At 33.5% G+C, this 21731-nt stretch overlaps 2 protein-coding genes across 3 annotated transcripts; both read left to right on the plus strand.

Annotated features, from left to right (window-relative positions):
- The first annotated feature begins 831 nt into the window (after nt 1–831).
- On the plus strand, nt 832–2487 carry LOC100245500 (NAC domain-containing protein 43). Its single transcript, XM_002267347.4, has 3 exons — nt 832–1137; nt 1267–1535; nt 1635–2487. The coding sequence occupies exons 1-3, from the start codon at nt 954–956 to the stop codon at nt 2352–2354; spliced, it is 1173 nt and encodes a 390-aa protein (XP_002267383.1). The 5' UTR covers nt 832–953; the 3' UTR covers nt 2355–2487.
- An 8999-nt stretch (nt 2488–11486) lies between these two features.
- LOC100250624 (UMP-CMP kinase 4) lies at nt 11487–19350 on the plus strand. 2 transcript variants are annotated; one of them, XM_059743263.1, is made up of 6 exons: nt 11487–13057; nt 17390–17438; nt 18426–18582; nt 18776–18856; nt 18940–19047; nt 19146–19350. In XM_059743263.1, exons 3-6 carry the CDS (start codon nt 18430–18432, stop codon nt 19233–19235), a joined length of 432 nt encoding a protein of 143 aa, XP_059599246.1. In that variant the 5' UTR covers nt 11487–13057; nt 17390–17438; nt 18426–18429; the 3' UTR covers nt 19236–19350. The 2 variants fall into 2 exon arrangements, with proteins under 2 accessions (XP_059599246.1, XP_019081032.1); XM_019225487.1 differs by lacking the exon at nt 11487–13057 and having other exon boundaries at nt 17315–17438.
- The last annotated feature ends 2381 nt before the right edge of the window (nt 19351–21731 follow it).

Below are 21731 nucleotides of genomic sequence, written 5' to 3' on the forward strand. Positions count from 1 at the left end.
ATATACAATTCAAGACTACATATATGCCAATTTATAAGTAAACAAGGATACCTTTGTTTAATTATTACCATACAATGAAGACAACCCATATATGTTCATCTTATGTTTGAAGCCACGCCTTAATGACAAGTCTCTGTCATTAATTTCAAACGCACACACCAAAAAAGGGAAAAAGAAACTGGAGGGTCTAAAGGAATATGTAAATAGGCGTATGGTTTGGAATTAGGCAATATGACATATAATCAAAGGGATTTTGATGAGCGGCCTAATGTCCCCAAGCCATCATTTGTTTTCTTGCCATGACGGGCCATGAAAGCGCAATACCTCCGACCCCATCATCTCTTTCTTGTTGCGGTGGTTGCACAAGGAAAATGCATGAAAGAGAGAGAAGACAGTGGAATATGGAGAGACTTTTCCTTGGAGATTTTTAAGGTCAGGGGTCGTAGTTTTGATGGGAGCTTTCCCTCTGCACTCTTGTTGCCCACAACGTCCTAGTGGGGTCCTGCGTGCGGTCCTGCCTGTGGGGCATACATACCTCTACTATTACTCATTTCCAGAATTCCAAGGACCGCACTCCTTTTTTTTTTTTTTGGTTTAATCCCATTTCTTTTTGCCTATAACAATGCCCTTTCCCCATCTGTGCGGGTGGGTGGGCCTTCTGGAAGCATAGTAAATTTAAAACTAAACCCCCATTCAACAAAAAAAAGTTGCCCATGTACCAGTGATCGCCATGAAAACAAAGCTTTTTCTCGTGTGAGTTTACCATTTTATGTCCCAACCCACATATAAATATTCCCCAGCTACATACTCATTTGGGTGCACCAACTTGTCCCCTCACATTTTCTATAAGATTCTCAGCTTTTCTCTTCCTTCCCTACCTCTTTTCATTAATGCTTTGATCAGCTCTGATAATTACTACTATTTTGAGACCATCTTTCATTTTCTCTAGTTAAATGCCAGAAAGTATGAGTATATCTGTGAATGGGCAGTCTCAGGTCCCTCCTGGCTTCCGATTTCATCCCACTGAAGAGGAGCTCTTGAACTACTACTTGAGGAAGAAGGTTTTGTATGAGAAGATCGACTTGGACGTAATTCGTGATGTTGATCTGAATAAGCTTGAGCCATGGGACATTCAAGGTTGTGCTTCATATTTAGTTCATCGCCTCTCATTCTTTTCTCTTAATTTTGCAATTCTTGTTGAATATTCCATCAAGATAGCGTGTATCTTCCCCTTTGTGATGTTCATATCGGCTTGGGTTTTTGCAGAGAAGTGTAGAATAGGATCCACCCCTCAAAACGATTGGTACTTCTTCAGCCACAAGGACAAGAAATATCCAACGGGAACCAGGACTAATCGCGCCACTGCAGCTGGGTTTTGGAAGGCCACAGGCCGTGATAAGGTGATATACAGCAGCTTCAAACGGATTGGAATGAGGAAGACTCTGGTGTTCTATAAAGGCCGAGCCCCACATGGCCAAAAATCTGACTGGATCATGCATGAGTACAGACTTGATGATAACACCAATGATACCCAGGTCAGCCATTTGATTTTTCAGCTTAGTTTTGGCTTGAAATTTCAGTTTGGAGTAGTGTTCCATTGACCTTACAAACTGGGTTATAATGGTAACCTGCAGGTCTCTAATGCTGTGGCAGAAGCACAGGAAGAGGGGTGGGTGGTTTGTCGTATCTTCAAGAAGAAAAACCATCACAAAACCGTAGAAAGCAGTAGCCCTATGAGTTCGTCATCCATCACTGCAGAGACAAGGACCCAGTTGCTGAATTCAAGTGATGAGGGAGCTCTGGAGCAGATATTTCAGCATATGGGGAGGACATGCAAGGAGGATAACAATGAAGCAAACAACAGCAGAAGATTTCTGAGGTCCATTGACACAGTCATCAACAATGGCAGTACCCTCCATGACAGATTCATGAAGCTTCCAACACTAGAGAGCCCAAACTCCACAAGTAGCCAAAACTGTTACCAGCCCATCCATGTCCAGATGATCCCAGAGAATGAAGCAGCTCCCATCACCCCCCACCCAGTCTACCACTTGGACACGGGCCTGAATGATGACTGGGCAGCCCTTGATAGGCTTGTGGCTTCTCACCTGAATGGTCAAACAGACACCTCCAAGCAACTAGCCTGCTTCAATGACCCCTCCATGCCTTTCTCTTCACCCACTGATCATAATGATCATGACTCCCAGCTGCTGCAGCCACGCTCCTCATCATCAACCACCAGGTCTTACCACCCCACTCAGGACTACAACACTGAAATCGACCTCTGGAGCTTTACCAGATCATGTCTGCAATCATCTGACCCGCTATGCCACATCTCCAACACTCCATCATAGCAGGAAACCCCTACATACAATAATGTAATGATATCATTCTAGTTGTTTAAGTCAGCACCTTCTTATCATTTCAGCAGTACTTATATCTATATGTTTTAATTTCACATAAATAAATAAGCCGAGGATCCGAAGAATGGGCGCCATTGCCAACCCTCATCTTCACTTCATCACTATGTCTTCCATCTTCCCATTACAAAATGGTTACATTTTGTTGTATATCATCACTTCGTACAAAACTAATCACCATGAATGATTCTCCACAGTATCCATTCACAAAAGTAGTGGAAAAAAATTATTCAAAAAATGTACTCGTTCAACACATGTAATCATAGTCTCGATTCTCAAACTCCAAAAAAGATGAAAGACGTATATATTTATGGTGATTAGACTCATTTGTCTTGGTTTGTCCGTTTGCTTAAGGCCGTGCGCCCACGGGGCCACAACTCAAGCGGTCAATGCTCGGGACATGGGGGTGTCCCAGATTCCCGGCCAGAGAGATGCAGTAATCGATGAAGATGAAGCACGAACCAAGGTGACGCGTGGCGCCACTCAGGTCGTTATCTATGAGAAATGGTCAGTTTAATACTCGATTGCGGTGGGGAAATCAGACCCATTTGTTTCCATAACACCCTGATTTTTGCGGGCGTAGGGGGGTGGAAGATATTTTCAAAAGGGAATGTCAGTCCCATGTCCAATGTCCAGTGTCCAAACCGATCAGAAGGTGGAACAATGAAGGGAAATCAAGAAATTAGCGGAATTCTAGGCCATGCCACCTACCACATTCCCCACTCACTCACACATACGAAAACTAATGCTACGTACGGTACTAAAAGAGAAAGCCACTTTCATTGTAGAAAATTTGTTTGTCCAATTGTCTTTGACTGACAACTAGCATCACCTGACCATGTCCCCACCCACTTCCCAAAAATCTTCTTAGATATATAAAACAAAAACTTGTTAGAAGTTTTGTGAAGATGAAGCCAACCCAGCTTCTTCCTCCCAACCAATTTTAAAGTTGCTTTTCCATCATCCATCTTTTTTAAAGACTGAAATCATCAATTTTGTCACTAAACCCACTTTCAATAATTATTACTCTCATTAATGAAAGGCCATTGCCACTTTTGAAATTTTGAGACAGCAGCTTGTAGAATTAATACGTACCATTAATCTTGATATAAATTCTACTTCATACAAAAAATTGAAATGAGAAATAAAAACTTTGAAAACAGTTTTCTATTCTCGGAAAAAAAAATTTTAACAATTTTTTTTTTCCTTTTTCAAACCTAAAATAAGGTGTTTTTGAAAAATATATTTTAATTATTTTTACAATTATTTTTGAAAAATAATCATGCAAAAAGGGACAATGATTGAAAAAGTGCTAAATAAAAAAGTTACCTTTAAATAATATTTAAAAATATAAAACAATATATTTCAAAATTTTAAAAGAATTTATTTTACAAAATATAAAAAAACAGTTTTGAAACTTAATTCCCAAAGAAAACCAAAATTTTTCTTAAACGTCTATTTGGATGTTAACAAAGACAAATTTGAATTCATATTCAACATAATGAAGATAAACATGCAAATTAGGGAGAACTATATCAAATGGGGAAACAAACATTCACAAAAAAGATACCAAATGAAGAAACAAACATTCAAATTGTGGAGAGGTGACTCAAATCCAAAACCTCTCAGTCAAATCAAATTCTAATACAATGTTGAACTATTAATTTTCCTAAAAGGTTAAACTTGCAAGATTTGAGGTTAATACGTATATCATGCTTTTTAACATAAATGAGAGTATTTGTTGTGGCTTTTCGACGAAAGCCATGAGGTGGAAGGTTGGACATATATTCCCCTAAACTTTTCCTTGAAAACATTCCAAAAGGCCAAATGCCTTTTCAGCCAACTGCTTGATCATAATCCATGATCCTTACCTTGTGAGAATGGGCTAGATATGTCTATGCATCAGATAGTTTTCACGACAGACCTAAAGTAAACGAAAGCAAAACAAGTAGTACATGATTATTGTTGGTGTGTTGTACCTCAAGCGAAAACTACACGTTCAACTGTGGCCATCTTTATCTGGAATTCGTTTTCACACCATGGAAACAGGAAATAATCTATGACCAAAGTGGAGCCACAAACATACGCCTTGTGGGATTCACCGACAAAATACACCTACATAATAACTGAACTTGTTGATGACAGATTAAGAATTAATCTCGACATTATGCCTTCCAGGCAGATAATGGTGGTTGGGGAAGGACTTTGAAACATGGGGTTGCTGTCGATGAGTCATGATTTCCACAAGCCATTCATCATAATTAGGAAAATTACATGTATAATCAGGGCTCAAAATCAGTGAAAATTAGTCGTGTTAGGTAGAGGGTGGGGTCGTGTAATTCAGGCAGGGGGTTACATCTAGATCTAAATGGGGGCACATTCAATAATTAATAGCTAGATGAATTGAAGGGTTGGCTTTGGGCGCCAATCTCCTTTGAAAATCAGTGCCCAAGAATCAAATCTTCCAGGATGTTGATGTGATTAAAAGCTTTGATACCTTACTTTTAATTTTGAGTACTATATATATACACACATATTTATGTGTTTCTTTTTTCTTTTTTGCTTGGACATTTATCATCTTGTTGCTAACTTTCCACTTGTGAAGGAGGCAGCACGTGCTTTGCAATTTCTTAAGCATTGATGGCTGCTGCCCAAGATGGATCATGCTGCCAAACAAAAATTTAATTCAAGCTTTTATAAGAAGGAAATAATTAAAGAAGGATTTGCAATCTGAGACGGAAATATCTTAGAAGTATGATGAGTATCAAAATGAATGAAATCTATAAAAAGAAGTTCTACTACGTAGTTTTCCATGGAAGTATCTTATAAGTATGATGAGTATCAAAATGAATAAAATTTATAAAAAGAAGCCCTACAACGTAGTTTTCCATGGAAGTATCTTGAAAGTATTATGAGTATCAAAATGAATGAAATCTATTTTCAATGTTCTTTTCGAAAAAACCTAACTCTCTAACTATTACGTGATCCCCCATAATTCAATAACTTGTCTTTTTCTTGGGTCAAGAAATAATTTTTATAGATATATATACTTATTGCAAATGTGGACTCATATAGAAAAATACACATATTTACGTGTTTCTTTTTTCTTTTTTGCTTGGACATTTATCATCTTGTTGCTAACTTTCCACTTGTGAAGGAGGCAGCACGTGCTTTGCAATTTCTTAAGCATTGATGGCTGCTGCCCAAGATGGATCATGCTGCCAAACAAAAATTTAATTCAAACTTTTATAAGAAGGAAATAATTAAAGAAGGATTTGCAATCTGCTTATAAGACGGAAGTATCTTAGAAGTATGATGAGTATCAAAATGAATGAAATCTATAAAAAGAAGCCCTGCAATGTAGTTTTCCATGGAAGTATCTTAGAAGTATAATGAGTATCAAAATGAATGAAATTTATAAAAAGAAGCCCTACAACGTAGTTTTCCATGGAAGTATCTTAGAAGTATTATGAGTATCAAAATGAATGAAATCTATTTTCCATGTTCTTTTCGAAAAAACATAACTCTCTAACTATTACGTGATCCCCCATAATTCAATAACTTGTCTTTTTCTTGGGTCAAGAAATAATTTTTATAGATGTATATACTTATTGCAAATGTGGACTCGTATAGAAAAATACAAGTGCTAGAAATCAATGATTGTGGCCAAGATTCAAAAGAAACCAAGAAGCACCTTGAGCTTAGGCTATGGAAAATTTGCTACAAACTTACTCTTCTAGTATTAGATTTTTAATCAATCTACATCTTTGTATACTTATTTTTTTTAAATAACTTTTAAAATATAAATACAAATAATAAAAAATAATTAAAAAATAATTTCTAAAAATATCATATTTTTTATTCTTAAGGACAAAGAATAAAAAATAGTTTTTGATTATTAAACATGTTTTCTTGGTTTTTTTTATTTAAAAGATAGAAAATTATTAAAAATTTGGTTTATTTATTTATTTATCTCTCTCTCTCTCTCTCTCTCATTGGATACTTCTTTGGTATAGGTATCCAAGCATGCAAGTTTGGCTGTCTGGTTGCTGGCTTGTACCATTGCTTTTGTCCCACAATACAAGGATGAGGAATAATGAAGGACTAGAACAAACTAACTCATTATTAAACATAGATGAGTAGGGTGATACATGATTCTAAATTGTTGTTTTTCCATAGGCATGGAGCTATATTGTTGGAGAACTGGTCATGATCGGGTTTATCTTAGGTAAAAGTAGTTAGGCATTTGTTTTTTCTTCCAAAGGTGATGGTTTTAAGCTAATTGAAGTACCATTTTCATTAATTAAGGCTGGAAATATGGGCACTATGGTGACCAAAAGGTAAAGATTTTGATGTCAGTTGATCCCCCCACTTAACCTGCTTAAGGATGTATCACATTTATACATAGCCCTACTCCTCCTTTCCCCATAATATATTTATTTATTTGTATCTTTATCATATGATTTCATATGCTAAAGTTCAATATAAATAAAATGTTGTTATAATTATTTATATATTTTTAACCCTGAGGGGTAACTCAGTTGGTCCGGTCTTGGGTTTGCTCCCCAATGATCACCAGTTCGAGTCCCCTCAGGGCCATTGGAGGGTTACCTGGTCGTTAGCTTCAAGGTCCCGTGGGATTAGTCGAGGTGCGCGTAAAGTGGGTCGGACATCCGTGGTTATAAAAAAAAATATATATATATATATATATATATATATATATATATATATATATATTGTTAGCCCAAGGGTTCTCCTAATCGAGTTTTGATGATAACAAACCATGGTTAAGTGACTAATTGGTTTAATGATTAAGAATCTCAGGTATAAACTCGAAAATTCATCAAATGACCAAATGGATACAAGATCGAGACGCTTGGAAGACTTGTGATCATAGGAAACTAATGTAAGATGAATGCATGAGTGCACTTCGGATTTTCATACGTTTCATGCATCTTAGAAAACTCAGTTTATTCTTTAAAACTTCGATTTCATTAAAACCCAAGTTTTTAACTATTGTACCTTAGGCAAAATGTTTTATAACTGGCTTAATAATTCACCTAAAGACCTTGCCTAAGTGTTAGAAAATAAAGGAATTAAAAAAATAGGTTTTCGGGGCCAAAAAGGCTCAACCGGTCGAGACTATGGCCAACTGGCTCAACTGGCTGAGGAACCGGTCAACCGGTTGTACTCGTCCGGTCGATGATTGGTCGAGGATGCACCAAAACCTTCTCTCTCTCCTAGTGGCATTCTCTTCCCGATAGAGGTGATTTTCTTACCGGTCGAGGACCTGTTGAGGCAACGGTAATCTGTCATGTATTAAATGCTCAAACGGCTAGTGAACCGATTGACCCCTAGCTCGACCAGACGAGGTTACCTTTTACTGTTTTGACTCCCAAGCTTAGAAACCTATAAATTGAGAGTTCCACTTCATTTATTGATAAGAGAACACTTGCATTCAATAGCCTACCTACCTGTTCTTGATCAAAAAGCTCTCATTTCTTTCATTAAATCACCACTTGCATATTCTTTAGTGCACTCTTGTGTGTCATCCTAGCTTTATCTTGTATTTGAGTTATCCTTATGCTAGGTTGAGGGATTATATCTTGTAAAAATCTGAATGTTTAAGCCTTTAAGAGGTTTGAATCTTGAAGAGGTTGTGTAAGAGCCCATTGGAGCCGGAATCCAAGTATAAAAAGATTGGAAGCTTAGTTGAAGTTTCAAGTTAGTGGAACCCTCACTTGGTTAGGAGGTTGAGGAGAGTGGACGTAGGTAATAAAGTGCCGAACCACTATAAACCCGAGTTTGAATTATCTAAACTCTATCTCTTTACTTTGCTTATATTGTGTTTGAATTTTTTGTTATTGAAAAGATTTTAAAAACCCAATTCACCCCCCCCCCCCCCCTCCCCCTCTCTTTTGGGTGTTTTTCTTAACTAAGTACAACCTTTGTTTTCTCATATATATATATATATATATGATATCATGCGAGTATCACAGTTTCACTACGATTGAATTAATGGTTTATAAAGATGTAAAAATGTGGTTTGATTGATTATTAAAAGAAAAATTAATCAAACTAGTATGATAGATTTTTGCTTGAATCAAAACTAAACCAATTTTTTATTGATGAGAAGACTAAAGCAAACTGACCTTACTTAAGGTTAGTTTAGTTCAATTTAATTGATTGACTTAATGCAAATTAATTTAGGTTTCAAGTCTAATTAGTTTTTAAACCTAACTTGTATTTAAAGTTCAAAATACATTCAAAACATTTAGGTTAAAATAAAATAAATTGATTTAAAATTTATTTAACAATGATCAAATAACAATAAATTACTTTAATAAAGCCTCCAAAATATATGTATAATAATATAAAAAAAATCTTTCAACACAAAACAATTATAACCCATGAAAATATAAGTTTTAAAATATCGATTTAATTTATTTATATCAATTAGAAGGTAAGAAAATTGAAAAACAAATTAATTAAATTGGTTTTCATAATTCTCCAATCAAATTGACCCTTTAACAATTGTTGAAAACCAAGTTGATTTGACATTATCAAAGTTTCCACTCTCACTTATACCCTAATTTGACCAAAAGAATCATGATTCAATGACTTTTTTTTTATTTCAGTTATGGTTGGTGTTGAAAATATTGTTTTGTGATGTCATATTTAATAATATTATACTAATACCCAAAAATGCAAATCAATAAGAAATGTAAATTTTACGTCTTACTTAATTTAACTATAACACTTTTTGAAAACATTGAAAATATTTTCATAACCTCTTTGTAAATTTTATTATTATTATTATTTTTGTATTATTATTATTTATTTATTTATTTTATAAATTTTATAACCTCTTTTTTTTTTTTTTTCAATTTACTCCATATTAGGCTTTTAGTTATTAGATTTTGCTATACAATCTAAACCATTGATAATGAAATTGGGTATGATTTGAATTTCATTTCATTATCATATGATTTCGTTGTCTATCTTTATTTCGGGTTATTTGATTAAAAGAGTTTTTGAAAAGTTAATTTTAGAAATTTAAAAGTTTGAAGACACCATTACTTCTCTCTCTGCTTTCTTAATCAACTGTTTGTGATGAGCTCAAGCATTTGGACAGTCTTATTCATGGACAAAGAGGCCTGGTCACAGACTCACGTCTACTTGGGCTAATGCAAACGTCATTTATATATATATATATATATATATATATATATATATATATATATATATTTTGCTTATTTTTTTCTAGCTACTTTTAATTCAATATTTATTTATTTTGTCCAAATAAAAAAATGAATTAAAGTATTAATTCAACTTATGTTAAAAATGAATATTAAAATTATTTTGTCTTATAATAATTTTTGTTTCATTAAAAAAAATTGTTTCATAATTTAAAAAAATCATTTATCTTTAATTCGCATATAATTATAAATTTATTTATTTTTAATAAGATTTAACTTAAATTTTATTTCATATTAATATAAATCAAATTTATAATTTTTTATAAAATAAAAATAAGACATTATTTTTAAAACCAATACAAATTCTTTTATCCAAGTAAGTTTTTTATTTTTTATTTTTAAAAACTATTTTTTAAAACATCTTGCCTAATATTCTTGTTTTTAAAAAATTCTAAAAAACTGGTTTTTGTTCTTTATTTTAGAAATAAATTTTAAAAAACACTATCAAACAAATCCTAAATATTTTCAATTTTCATTTATTATATATTATTTTAAAGACTTTTTTATATTACAAATAAATTAATTTTTTTATATGAAACTTATACTTATATATTCTTTTACTATATAATTTTTATTTTTAACAAAGGACATATTTTCCTTATATTTTTAATTATATTATTATTAGGATAAAAATTAAGAAGTTATGTGGCATATTGATTCGTAATTTTTTATTATAAAAAAATATTCTACGTAAGAAATTAATTATTTAATTATTAAATATAATAATAACATCCTTACAAATAAATAAAAAAATCTATTATTTATTATTTTCTTGATAGCATAATGGGAATGACATGTAGTGTTTACCAGTTACATAGACATTGTTTAGACCAATGGGCTTTGGGCTCACAACTAATTTGGATCATGTGGTCTTGGTTTGGGCTTGCTTGAATTCCTTCTAAGCTTTGATAGTTGGACTGGAAGTTCTGGGGCCCACAAACCATTCAGACCAGATAAAGGCTTCTGTTGGGTGCCACAACGTGTTTTCCAAAATTCCTAATAAAATTATTAACACCTTATTTAGTAATTGTTTTCATAAAATAATTTTTAAAAACAGATTTTTGGAATAATTTTTAAAAATTGTTCTATAATATTTTATAAAATAAAATATTATTTAAAAACTTAAAATATTTTTAATATTTCTAATGTTTATAAATATATTTTAAAAATAATTTTTATACCTAGTGTTTTTTTTAATGATTCTTTATATATACCTAATTATTTTTTAAAACCATAAAAACAACTTTAAAAAAACTAAAAAAATGTTTTCCAAAAACATTATAACTAATTATTTTTAAAAATATTGAAACCTATTTTTTAATATTTTGTAAAATAAAAGTCTGGAATCTGAAATGTTTTTAACTTATTTTTAAATATGTTTTTTAATGTAATGTAAAGTAAAAGTTGATTTAAAAATAATTTTTTAATTGTAAAGAATGTTTTTCATTTTTTTTAATTTGCTATGAAAACATGATGTTGGTCCATTAATTGTTTGGAATAAGAGGAAAACAAATATCATTAATTTACAATTTTTTTTCAACAGCCCTGTTAATTGATAGCTTTATTTTAGGAATATTCCAAATTAATTATATAGAAATAAAAACAAGAAAATTCCAAAAAAAAATTAAAAAGAAAAAAATTATTTTTACAGATTACTTTAAAATAATTTAAATATATTTTAAATTTTTTACTCTTCAATATAAAAAATAATAATAATAATTTAAAAATTATTATTTATTTACATTTTTTTAATTTTTTTTTACGTAAAAAAATTGAAAAGGTTCTTTCCTGTGGCTGAAACCAAGCATGGCGGGAGATTCCATGAACAAACCCCTCCACGTCGTGATCTCTGCCCACTGTTTTTCGTCTAGGGCTTTTGTTTTTCTGTTTTCTCGCAATAGCTTCAGACATATTTCGAGGAAGCATCGTTTGTTCTGCGTTGTGGTTTTGATCGAAGTGGGCTTGTTTTCTCCCGTTTTGTTTTGTTTTTTGTTTGTTGTTGTTGTTGTTGTTGTTGTTTTTTCCAGAATGCAGTACTTTGGTTTTTCTGTTAATGAAATGGAAATTATGTGTAATTGTCGGAAAATTTACTAAATCCGTTGCTGGATTCTTCTGTTTCATGCATTATTATTCTTTCCCTCTGGAGAAAAAGCTTATTCTTTTTTGTTTTCCTTCTATTTGGGTCTCCCTCATTTCTTTTCATATAGCCTAAGAACTCAACCGACTCTGAAAAATATTGCCTTTATATTAAATATTTTTAGGAGCAATTTCAGGGTACAAGCATTGTGATTTAGGTAGTGTAAGGTAATGTAACTCACCACTTCATTCTCTGTATGCTCTATTTTCTGGGGGTTGATGGCTTAAATGCAATTGGTGTAGGCCCTAGGGCTTTTGATGTTTTGAACTTTTGATGGGTTGTTTTGATGAACCAAGTTTAACTGGGTATTTGGATATTTAAGTTTAATGCTTCTTTGTTATCAGGTTTCAGAGCAGGTAAAGCTAATTGCTTCTTGTTTTCATGCAAGATAATTTAGCTTCTTTTTTATATTTAGCCCAGAAAAAAAAAATATATATCGTTGATCTTAGTTTGTCCATTGAAAAAACAATTTGGTGGGATTAGTGAAATTTTTTTCCCCTTTTTTTGGTAGGCTTTCTGTGATTGATTTCCAAACTTAAGGTGTTTTAGGGCTTTTCTTGGGTTTGATTAACTAACTGGAAAAGGAAAAGAAACAAAAAGTCCTAGAGTCTTCCATTGTTGTTGATATGTGCAATTTCCTGGATTTTTCTGATTTAGTGTGTTCTAGACAAGAAATAAGGAGTGTCTAAGCCAAATTTAGGTTTTAATATAATTTCTCTAAGGAAAGGGGATAGGTATGGATTGTGATCTTCAAAGGAACTTTTTTTTCTATCATCCTTTTTTTTTCTCTCACTATTGTGTGGGGGTTAGGGAAGAGGGGTGGATTGTTGTGTGGACTTGTTGTAGTTGTTGAGTGTCTCTGTTCATTAGACAATGGTTTAGGTAGACTTAATGCTCAAATTGAAGCTAGGGGTTATAATAATCAAGGCTTGAGACTGGTACAATCACGTGCTTTTGTTTGTTTCAGTTTAATAATTTGATTTACTACTGGATGGTAGATCCTATTTTATTTTTCTTTTGGCATATCTAATAATTGAGAATTTTTTCTTTATTGGTTTTGATTGATGAACCATCAGGTTGGTAGTCATGAGATAGAATTAAAGACTCTAACAAACAATGAAGTTTTGCTATCATGATTTAAAAGAAAAAAAGAAACGAACTAAGAAAAACATATGCACCATTGTCTATGTTACAGGATTTTGATCCTATAGATGGTGTCTCCAGCATTTCCCATTCAAAAGGTAGCAGATTGTATCCCTTCATGAGAATCTTTAACTGCTTATTGCTGTACTTACTTCCATGTTATCTGCATGAGTAGGAAATGTTGGATCCAATTTGTTCATACAATTTTCTTGCAGTTGAGTTTTATTCTTAATTGATTGTTAGAATTTTGTTGTTCTCCAGTTGATACTGGTTAAATTTTTCATGAATTGCGCATGGCTACTTAGAATCTTGGGAACTAAGAAGGGCTTGATATATTTATGTGAAATTTGAACAGCTATCCTTTCAGTTTCAAACATCCTGAAAATCAATGAGCCAGAGCTCAGTGGTAAACAAAGAGATTTCCATCCAATTGTATAACATATTTCTGAATGACGACTAATTTTCAATGGAAGTAAACTTCAAAATTATTTCTGTCTTTAGTTATTTTTAACTTGAGTTAATGTTTTTCAACCTAAGTGTTAATTGAGTTGAGTGTTGGTGCAACTTTATTCCCAACTGGATAATTCTTTTTAAATATAGAGGTGGTCAAAATTGGTAAAGGTGTGCTGCATTTCTTTTTATTTTATTTTTTATGAAAAACGTGGATATGATATTTTGAGAATATCTTGAATGTTTTTAGAAATTTGATGTGCTGGTGCCTATTTACTTGCAAGGCATGGATCTAACAACTATGGCTTTCATTATTGTTTCAACTCATGAAGCCTGTTCCAACAGCATTGATTACTACCAAAAAGTGCTATTTTGTAGACCTAATTATAATGATTTTAAGCACCTTTGAGTAGTAATCATATTCATTTAACCCAATTAATTCATTAAGGTCCTTAGTAATTGGTTTTAACCATTTTGTGGCAAGTTTACATGTTTTTATCAGCTTATGAATCAATTCAAGCATGCCAAATGATGGAGGAGCTACTTGGAAAAGTTATGACAAAGCTTTTGGAAGCTCAAATTCATGAAGAACCAAGCTTTGGAGCTCCATAGCCCTTTGCCAAAGTCGTTCAAAGTATGCAAGGAAAGAACAATGGAGAAGAGGAAAACAGAGGACAGCAGCTGCAGTCTTATTTCGCACTTTTGGAGCACTTCCCGAAGTCCATTTTTTACATACTATATACCATTTCAAAGCTCTGGAAGTCAAAAATCCAACGCTTCAAACCGTGCACGATTTGGAGTTGAAATGAGGAAGATATGGCCTTCGGAAGCCAACTGCTCCAGGTTATGCGAAATTCGCATAACACCTTCAAAATTCGCATAACCCATGCGTGTTGCGAATTTTCCTCTGCCTTTGCCGACTCCACTTTAGATATTTTCCTTTGTATTTTGTGATGTAATTTCCTTTCTTATCCTTGTAACTAACCAATCACAAGCTTTTGCTTTTGTAAAGACTTTATAAGGGGTGGAAATCACCTCTTGAAGAATAGAGAATATAGAACATGCGTGTTACGTTTTACACTTAGTGATATACAGAGCTCTCTCGTCTCTCTTTTCTCTTTACTATTTTATTTTCTTAGTAGCCAAACAGCCTCTAAGGGCTTTTCCTCAAAGGATGATTGGCTAAAACTTTTAGTTTCTCAAAGTATGGATGTTATGTGATGGCTTGGATGCAATCCCATGGAAATTTCTCGCACCCGGAAGGTAAGGTAGACGTTTTTCATTAAAGGTTCATTAAGGCAAAATTTGGTTTTTATTTCCTTTGGACAACTTCCAACGGCCAATACTTGATAAGCTTTTGGATTTCTATCCATTAGTTATCTCCTACGAGCTATTGGAAGGTGAGGTTTTCAATTCCAAGTTTTGTATTAATCCATTAGAACCAATTTCAATGGCCATTGAAAGGTGAGTTTATCACCTAGAATGACTTTGAGTTGCCAATATTTGGTAAGCTTTTGGCTTTAGACCATTAGTTATCTCTTACGAGTCATTCAAAGGAAGTCTAAGGTGAATAACCATTGATGAAATTCACTACCATCTGTTTTGTCATTTTAAAGGATTAAAACTTGATTTGCTAAATCCATACCGATTCGGGAAGCAAGCATCACCATAGTTGCAACCCCAACGCGAGGAGCCTATCATGAGATTTCCAATTTGCATAAGAGCCTGAGCATAGCTATCCTATCTTTGAGAAACTTGTTTTTACACCCTTTCATTTTAGTTTTTAATGTTAGCTTAGATTAGTTTAAATCTTTCTAAAACATTTACATCTTCTTTTAAAGCTAACATCCATAAGAAAATCACTTATTTTCCTAATTTGAATATCACTAGTGTTTGCGAAAACCCTTCCCAGTGAACGATCCTAGAACCACTATGCTATAGTAGCTTGGCTACTTTAGTAATAGTATTCAAGGTATAAATTTTGTTGATACGCCTTTAAAGCTAAGCTACCATGAGTCGCATCAAGCATAAACTCCCACATCCCAACCCCTATTTACTCTTGAATTATTTTCTTTTATTTCTTTTCTTTTTCCTTTTGCATAAGCATTACCTAACTTTAAGACCAGTTGTATCATTTGTGATAATGAGGTTGTTAAATTTCTTGTTGTTGTGACATGTCAAGTAGGCTTTTACAGGCAAAAAATCCCCTATTTGGCAAACATATCACTCATTAGAATTTGTGATTCTGGATTGATTTTGATAAAATACGGCTTATGCTTAAACTTCAAAATAAATTCTGGCAATTCTATGTGTGAAACCAAGGTTTGGTTAATCTCGATTTTGATGATAACAAAACAAAGTTTAGAACTAATGATTATATTTCAAATGTGATTAGGCAAGACGATTTCCAAAGTAGTAATTACAAAGACAAATCAAGCCAAAGATAAATCATTAAGAAGAAGAAGACCTCAAAGAGGAGTGTTTTTTAAGACCCAAACTTCATAAGATCTCTTTGTAAGGTTGTTGGTGCACTAGGATTTTCATGTATAATATTCTTACTTATGCACCAAAATCATCCAAGAGTTTTTTCATTTTAAATCCTTTAAAATTGGATGATTTCATTTTTTCAACTAAAACCTTGTGTCAAATGTTTTCCAAACTTGTTTAAAAGGTTTTAAATTGAAAAAGTTGATTATTAAGCCAAAAACGGCTCAACCTGTTGAACCGGATGAGGAATCGGTTGACCCTCAGCTCAATCGGTCGAGGGGTGCAAAAAAAACTCTCTTCCAAAACAGTTGTTCAACCGGTCAAGGTTGAACCTCAACCGCTCGACCCCCACCATGACCGGTGGTTCCCCAACAGTTAGTTTGACTTTTTTCCTCTATAAAAAGGCTTCAATCTTCATTATTTCGTGGGTTTAACCTTCCTAAACATTTCTTGAATATATTTGAGCCTTGGGAGAGTATTTTTGAGTGCATCATTGTTCTAAAACTTATATATCATTAGTGCACCATTCAATCCTAATTTTCTTGTATCATTTGAGCCTTAAAGTTTTGTACTAGGATTTTGTGAAATCCTTTATTATCTTCATTTGTAAATCTTTGAGAGGAAGAATCTAAGTGTGAGGTATCACTTAGGGATTCTCAAGTGTGGGGTATCACTTGAGGGGTTATTCAAGAGTGAGGTATCTCTTGAGGCTTGTAAAGGGTGTTTGGAGCCAAAAGTTCAAGAGGGTGGATTGGAATCATAATTCAATTGTATTGTTTGAAGGCTTGGTTTGGAAGCCTTAAATTAGTGGAACCTCAAGCTTGAGATTGAAGCTAGAGGAGAGTAGATGTAGGTTAGGTTGCGCCGAATCACTATAAAAATCTTGTGTTTGCATTCTCTCTTCCCTACTCTTTTACTTTATATGCAATTGTTTTTATATTGTTTTATTATATATTTGCATATAATTGTCTTTTATATTCGTACATTTTAAATTTACAAAAAGAGACCATCACCCTATTCACCGCCCCTCTAGGGTGATTACCTTAGATTGAATTAGTCTAATTTTTCTAACACTCTGAATTGTAATGGAATGTATATGAAAATCACTTTTTTTTTATCCTAGTTTTGAAATGCATTCTACTGATATTGTACCCTTTAAAAAGTAAGGAGTTATAATAAATTCTCTCTATTGAGAAAAATGGTTGTGAACTTCTTTATGATTAATGTATAAACCTCTCATGAATTTCTAGAGAAATGCCATTTGCTTCATTTATGAGCTTATGTTGTAACTGTCCATTGAGTGGTCTCATTGTAAAGCAGGTATTTTTTTGTTTTTTAAAGTATTCATTCCATGTATTGGATATTAATGTGGAAATATCTCATGCATTTGTTTATGCAGGTTGTGAAGCCACTAATATATCTTTGAATAACTAAAACCATCTTATTATCCGTGTGCTCTATGTTAATTTCCAAGCATGTGTCTTGAATGACAGGATGCCAAAGATGGCTTCTCTGATAAGGTCACTGTGGTATTTGTGTTAGGTAAGCATTCTACCACATTTACTTTGTTAGTTTTAATGCTCACACCCAATTTTTCTAAAAGGTTCATTTTTGTAGGCATTGTAAAGTGATGTGAGCAAACAGTTTCTTGGTTTTGTTTATCCTTTTTTTTTCTTCTTTTTTAGCACTATATTCATGATTGAAATGGTTCCCAGAGTTATTCAATTAAATCATCAGATTGGTATGGCTCCAACAGTTATTTGATATTCCCTGTGGAAATACTTAATTGTCTGCCCATATTTCCGGTGGCAATGTCACATTGAAGATTTCATTTTATGCTAAACGATCCATACTTTATGATACTATGAGCAGTGATGGAGGCAAATAGCTTTAAAAGAAAAAAAGGGAGAAAAAAGAAAAAGAAAGATTATAATGTGTTATCAACTTTTGTGTCTGCAAAAACTCTCTAGAGTCCTCTAGAAGCTCTTATTTTGCAACTTCTATGAATATTTAGTAGTTAAGTCTCCTGTATTTTTCCCCGTGCCCATCTAGAGCTACTCATGATTCAAAAAAAGAAAAAGTGAAAGGGAAAAAACCATGACTGTTAATTGATTTCAAGGAAGACTAGGTCACTTTATGTATTGCCATACACCTTTTTAGCCCTCTACTTTTTTTTTTATTTTTACCACATTTTGTCTGCAAGTTTCATTCATTTCAGCTTGTCATCCTCTTGATAGGCAGTCAATGTCCCCTGATTGTCAAACAGTTCAGGTTGACTCATCTTAGTGCTGGTGATCTTCTACAGGCTGAAATTGAGTTAGGATCAGAAAATGGGTCTGTATATCAAGTTTTCCCATCTTAAAAAATTAAATAGAAAAATGATTCTTTGCTTCCTTATTTATCAATTTAATAATACTGTGGTTAATTTTGTTGTTGCTATTTGTTGTGTTGAGGATAAAATGTAGACTGAAGTTCTCTTTCATGGCTATTATCTCATAACATCTCCCTCTATCATTATTGTTGTTACAGAAAAATGATTCAAGACTATAAGAAGGAAGGAAAAATTGTTCCCTCTGAGGTAACAGTCAAGCTGCTGCAACAGGCAATGCAGGGAAGCACAAACAACAAATTTCTCATTGATGGCTTTCCTTGCAATGAAGAAAACCGCACTGCATTTGAAAATATTGTAGGCCAAATATGTTGTTGCTTATATTACTGTTTATCATGGGTCTACTTTCTAATTTGGAAATCTCTTCATCCTATCTCATGATAATGATTATCTAACTGATGGCCTTTCTTTTCCTTTTTTCCTTTCATGTTCATCTATTATTAATTTATTTTTAGTGTTGTATTTTTTTTCATTTCCAAATTTATTGCAGATGAAAGTGGAACCTGATTTTGTATTATTTTTTGATTGTTCACAAGAGGAGCTGACGAGACGTATTTTGAATAGAAATCAGGTTGGCTACTTTCCTAGTGTGTTTGTTGTTTGTGATTTATATGCAAAAATTGATTAATCTTGTTTTCTTCTGTCATTTTAAAGGGAAGAGTTGATGATAATATACAAGCCATACCAAAACGTTTTCAAGTTTATTTTGAATCCACTCTCCCTGTAATTGATTATTACAGTTCCAAGGGAAAGGTTCAGAAGGTGATTTTCATTATGAAGTTTTATATTGCAAGAACCGATGCTGTGGAAAATCTGCATTTAATATGTCCCTTTTTTTTTCTTTTCGTTTCTTTTCTTAGATTGATGCTGAAAGGTCTATTGAAGAGGTGTTTGAAGCAGTCAAGAGTATCTTCCTCAATTTCAGTGGAGGATCTGGGGAGGGAAATTGATCTTTCCAGTCAATCTTAAATGGAATGTACTACTTTTACTTTCATGCTCCATTATTTTACAATGTAGTACATATTATGAACTAGGATAGTAAATGGAATGAACAACTTATACTTCCATGCTCTTTACTTCTTAATGATGGTTGGCTGTGTTTTCCTAGGGATCAATGGGTTCTAACAATTCATCCTGATTATATAATACTGCAATAAGTGATACAAGAACATACTTCTTATTTGATTATATCATAGCATAGAACTGACTCAGGAACAAACTTCTGCGACCATAAAGATGGCATTAGACACAAAGGAGAAAGGAAAATAGGAGAGCATTAGACACTGGGAAGAGAAAGGAAAATGAGGGAAAAATGAAACAGATAACAAGCATGCATATGCAGAAAACAGAGCTACAAGTAGTTTTCTTATTCCATAGCCAGCCTTTTACTTCTTGGTTGTCCCCTTATGGCCAGAGGTACTCTCCATATTTTCCTTAACGGAAACTGATGGTACTTCTATTGAGAGGGGACCTTCATAAAAGTAATCGAGTTCATGACGGTAAGCCCTGATGGCTTTCAGGTCCTCACTGGAGCATGACTGGGAGGCAACCACTATGGTGATATCACCTACTTCATGCTTGTATTGAACTAAGTCCTCATGGCTAGGTGCCTCTATTTGAACAACACGCCCGGGGTTCAGGGTGGTGATGGAAAGAATTTTGATGGCCATTTGCTACTCTTTTTCTTCTTCAAGTAGGCTCATTGTCAATCCTATTTAGACTCATAGAATCTAGCATACAAGCATGTGCATGATCATGTTCTTCTAGTTTTGGGACTCGTTAAAAATACCCTATACACCTCCACTCAGTGATTTTGATTGTCTCGATTCTGCAATTGCTAAACCTAGCTGCATCAGGGCTCTGCATGGTTGATGCAATCCAGTTACAGAAAATGGAAAAGGACTTCATGCTTAGGTTTGGAATCAAGTTAATGGAAATTGAAATATAAGCCCCAGTTGAGATGATAAGACTAGATTTGTATCAGGCCTATTTGAGGATAAATGCATTTTCAAAGGAACTGGGGGAGAGGTCATGTTAAGCTCTTGAATCAAAGTAATGGTGTGATATTGCTATCAATGCTTGGTAAATGGAATCTGTCTCAAACCAATACCCCAAAAAACCAGGTTTGATCAGGCTTGTCAATGGTTTTATGAAGTTAACAGAAAATTGAACAGAGCTATAATTTAATGATTTTGTGAGATCAATTTTGTGTAGGGTAGTTCCAAAGATTATGAACTACACATATTTAAGTCATTATAAGGGATAGCAGTAGCAAGAACACCAGTGATATACATGGATACATCCTCTTATCAAACCCCAAACATTGTGTGTGCATATGTATATATATGCTGGTCCCATGTAAATCAATTTTGGAGACAGCAAACCTCTCTGGTTCTGTGCATTCATCATAGCACAGAACTGGCACAACAAACTACTTTCACAAAAGAGAGCATCAACAGCTGAGGGTTCTCCTTCTGAGAGGGGGCTGTCATAAGAGTAATCAAGCTCAAGACAGTCAGCCTTGGTAGCTTTCTGGTCTTCATAAGGTGATGTCATCTGCTTCTTGCTTGTACTGGAGTAAGGCCTCATAGCTAGGCACTATTTGAGGATATGTAAATGCATTTTCAGGTTATGCTGAGCCCTTGGATCAGAGAGATGGTGTAATCTTGCAATTAATGTCATTACAGAAAATTGTACATATAGATCATATAGGTTCCTGTAACAAATTAATGGTTTGGTGTGGTCAATTTAGAAGAAGGTGTAGGTTGGCTACAGAACTTAGAAAAGAGGGAAAGGGTAAAAAAAGAACAAACTAGAAAATGAACTAGACATGTACAGAACCGAGAAATTCATTGCCCACGATTGATACCAAAAAACAAAAAGGTTTTGATCTGCAACAAAGATAAGTGGCTCAAAATAGCACCAACTCTTACTTCAGATAAACTTCTGCAAATGCATGTTTTTGGACATAGAAAAGGGAAAGATAGGTGATGATTAGAACTCACCAGCTCATTACTGAACAGACAAGTGAGAAGTAAATCGTGGAATAATTGTAAATTGTTGTTTCCCCACAAAGTTTGGCTATGGCTTTGATAGGCTTTACTAAGGAGTCATTAGGCAATTGTTGTCTTCCAAAGGTTGGAAATGTATGCGCTATGTTTTTATTTTCAGGGGATTTCTTCATTGTTTCTTATCACAAAACTGATAATGTTTTAGGGTTCTTAGAATCATTCTGTAATTTGCATGAGGGTTAAAGGGAAGGCAAAGAATCCCAGTAGTATCTTATTTGGTTATTTATTTACTGTTTCTATTTTGTGCGCTAGTACTTCGGGGTTTGATGGCCAAATGCAGCTGATTTAAGGTTTTTGATGTCTTGAATGATGACCCAAGACTAATGAGTCCTGGACATTTCAGGTTAATTCATTTTTATTATCAGGTTTAAGAGC

This window comes from Vitis vinifera, chromosome 15 (assembly GCF_030704535.1).
Source record: "Vitis vinifera cultivar Pinot Noir 40024 chromosome 15, ASM3070453v1".
Lineage (NCBI taxonomy): Eukaryota > Viridiplantae > Streptophyta > Magnoliopsida > Vitales > Vitaceae > Vitis > Vitis vinifera.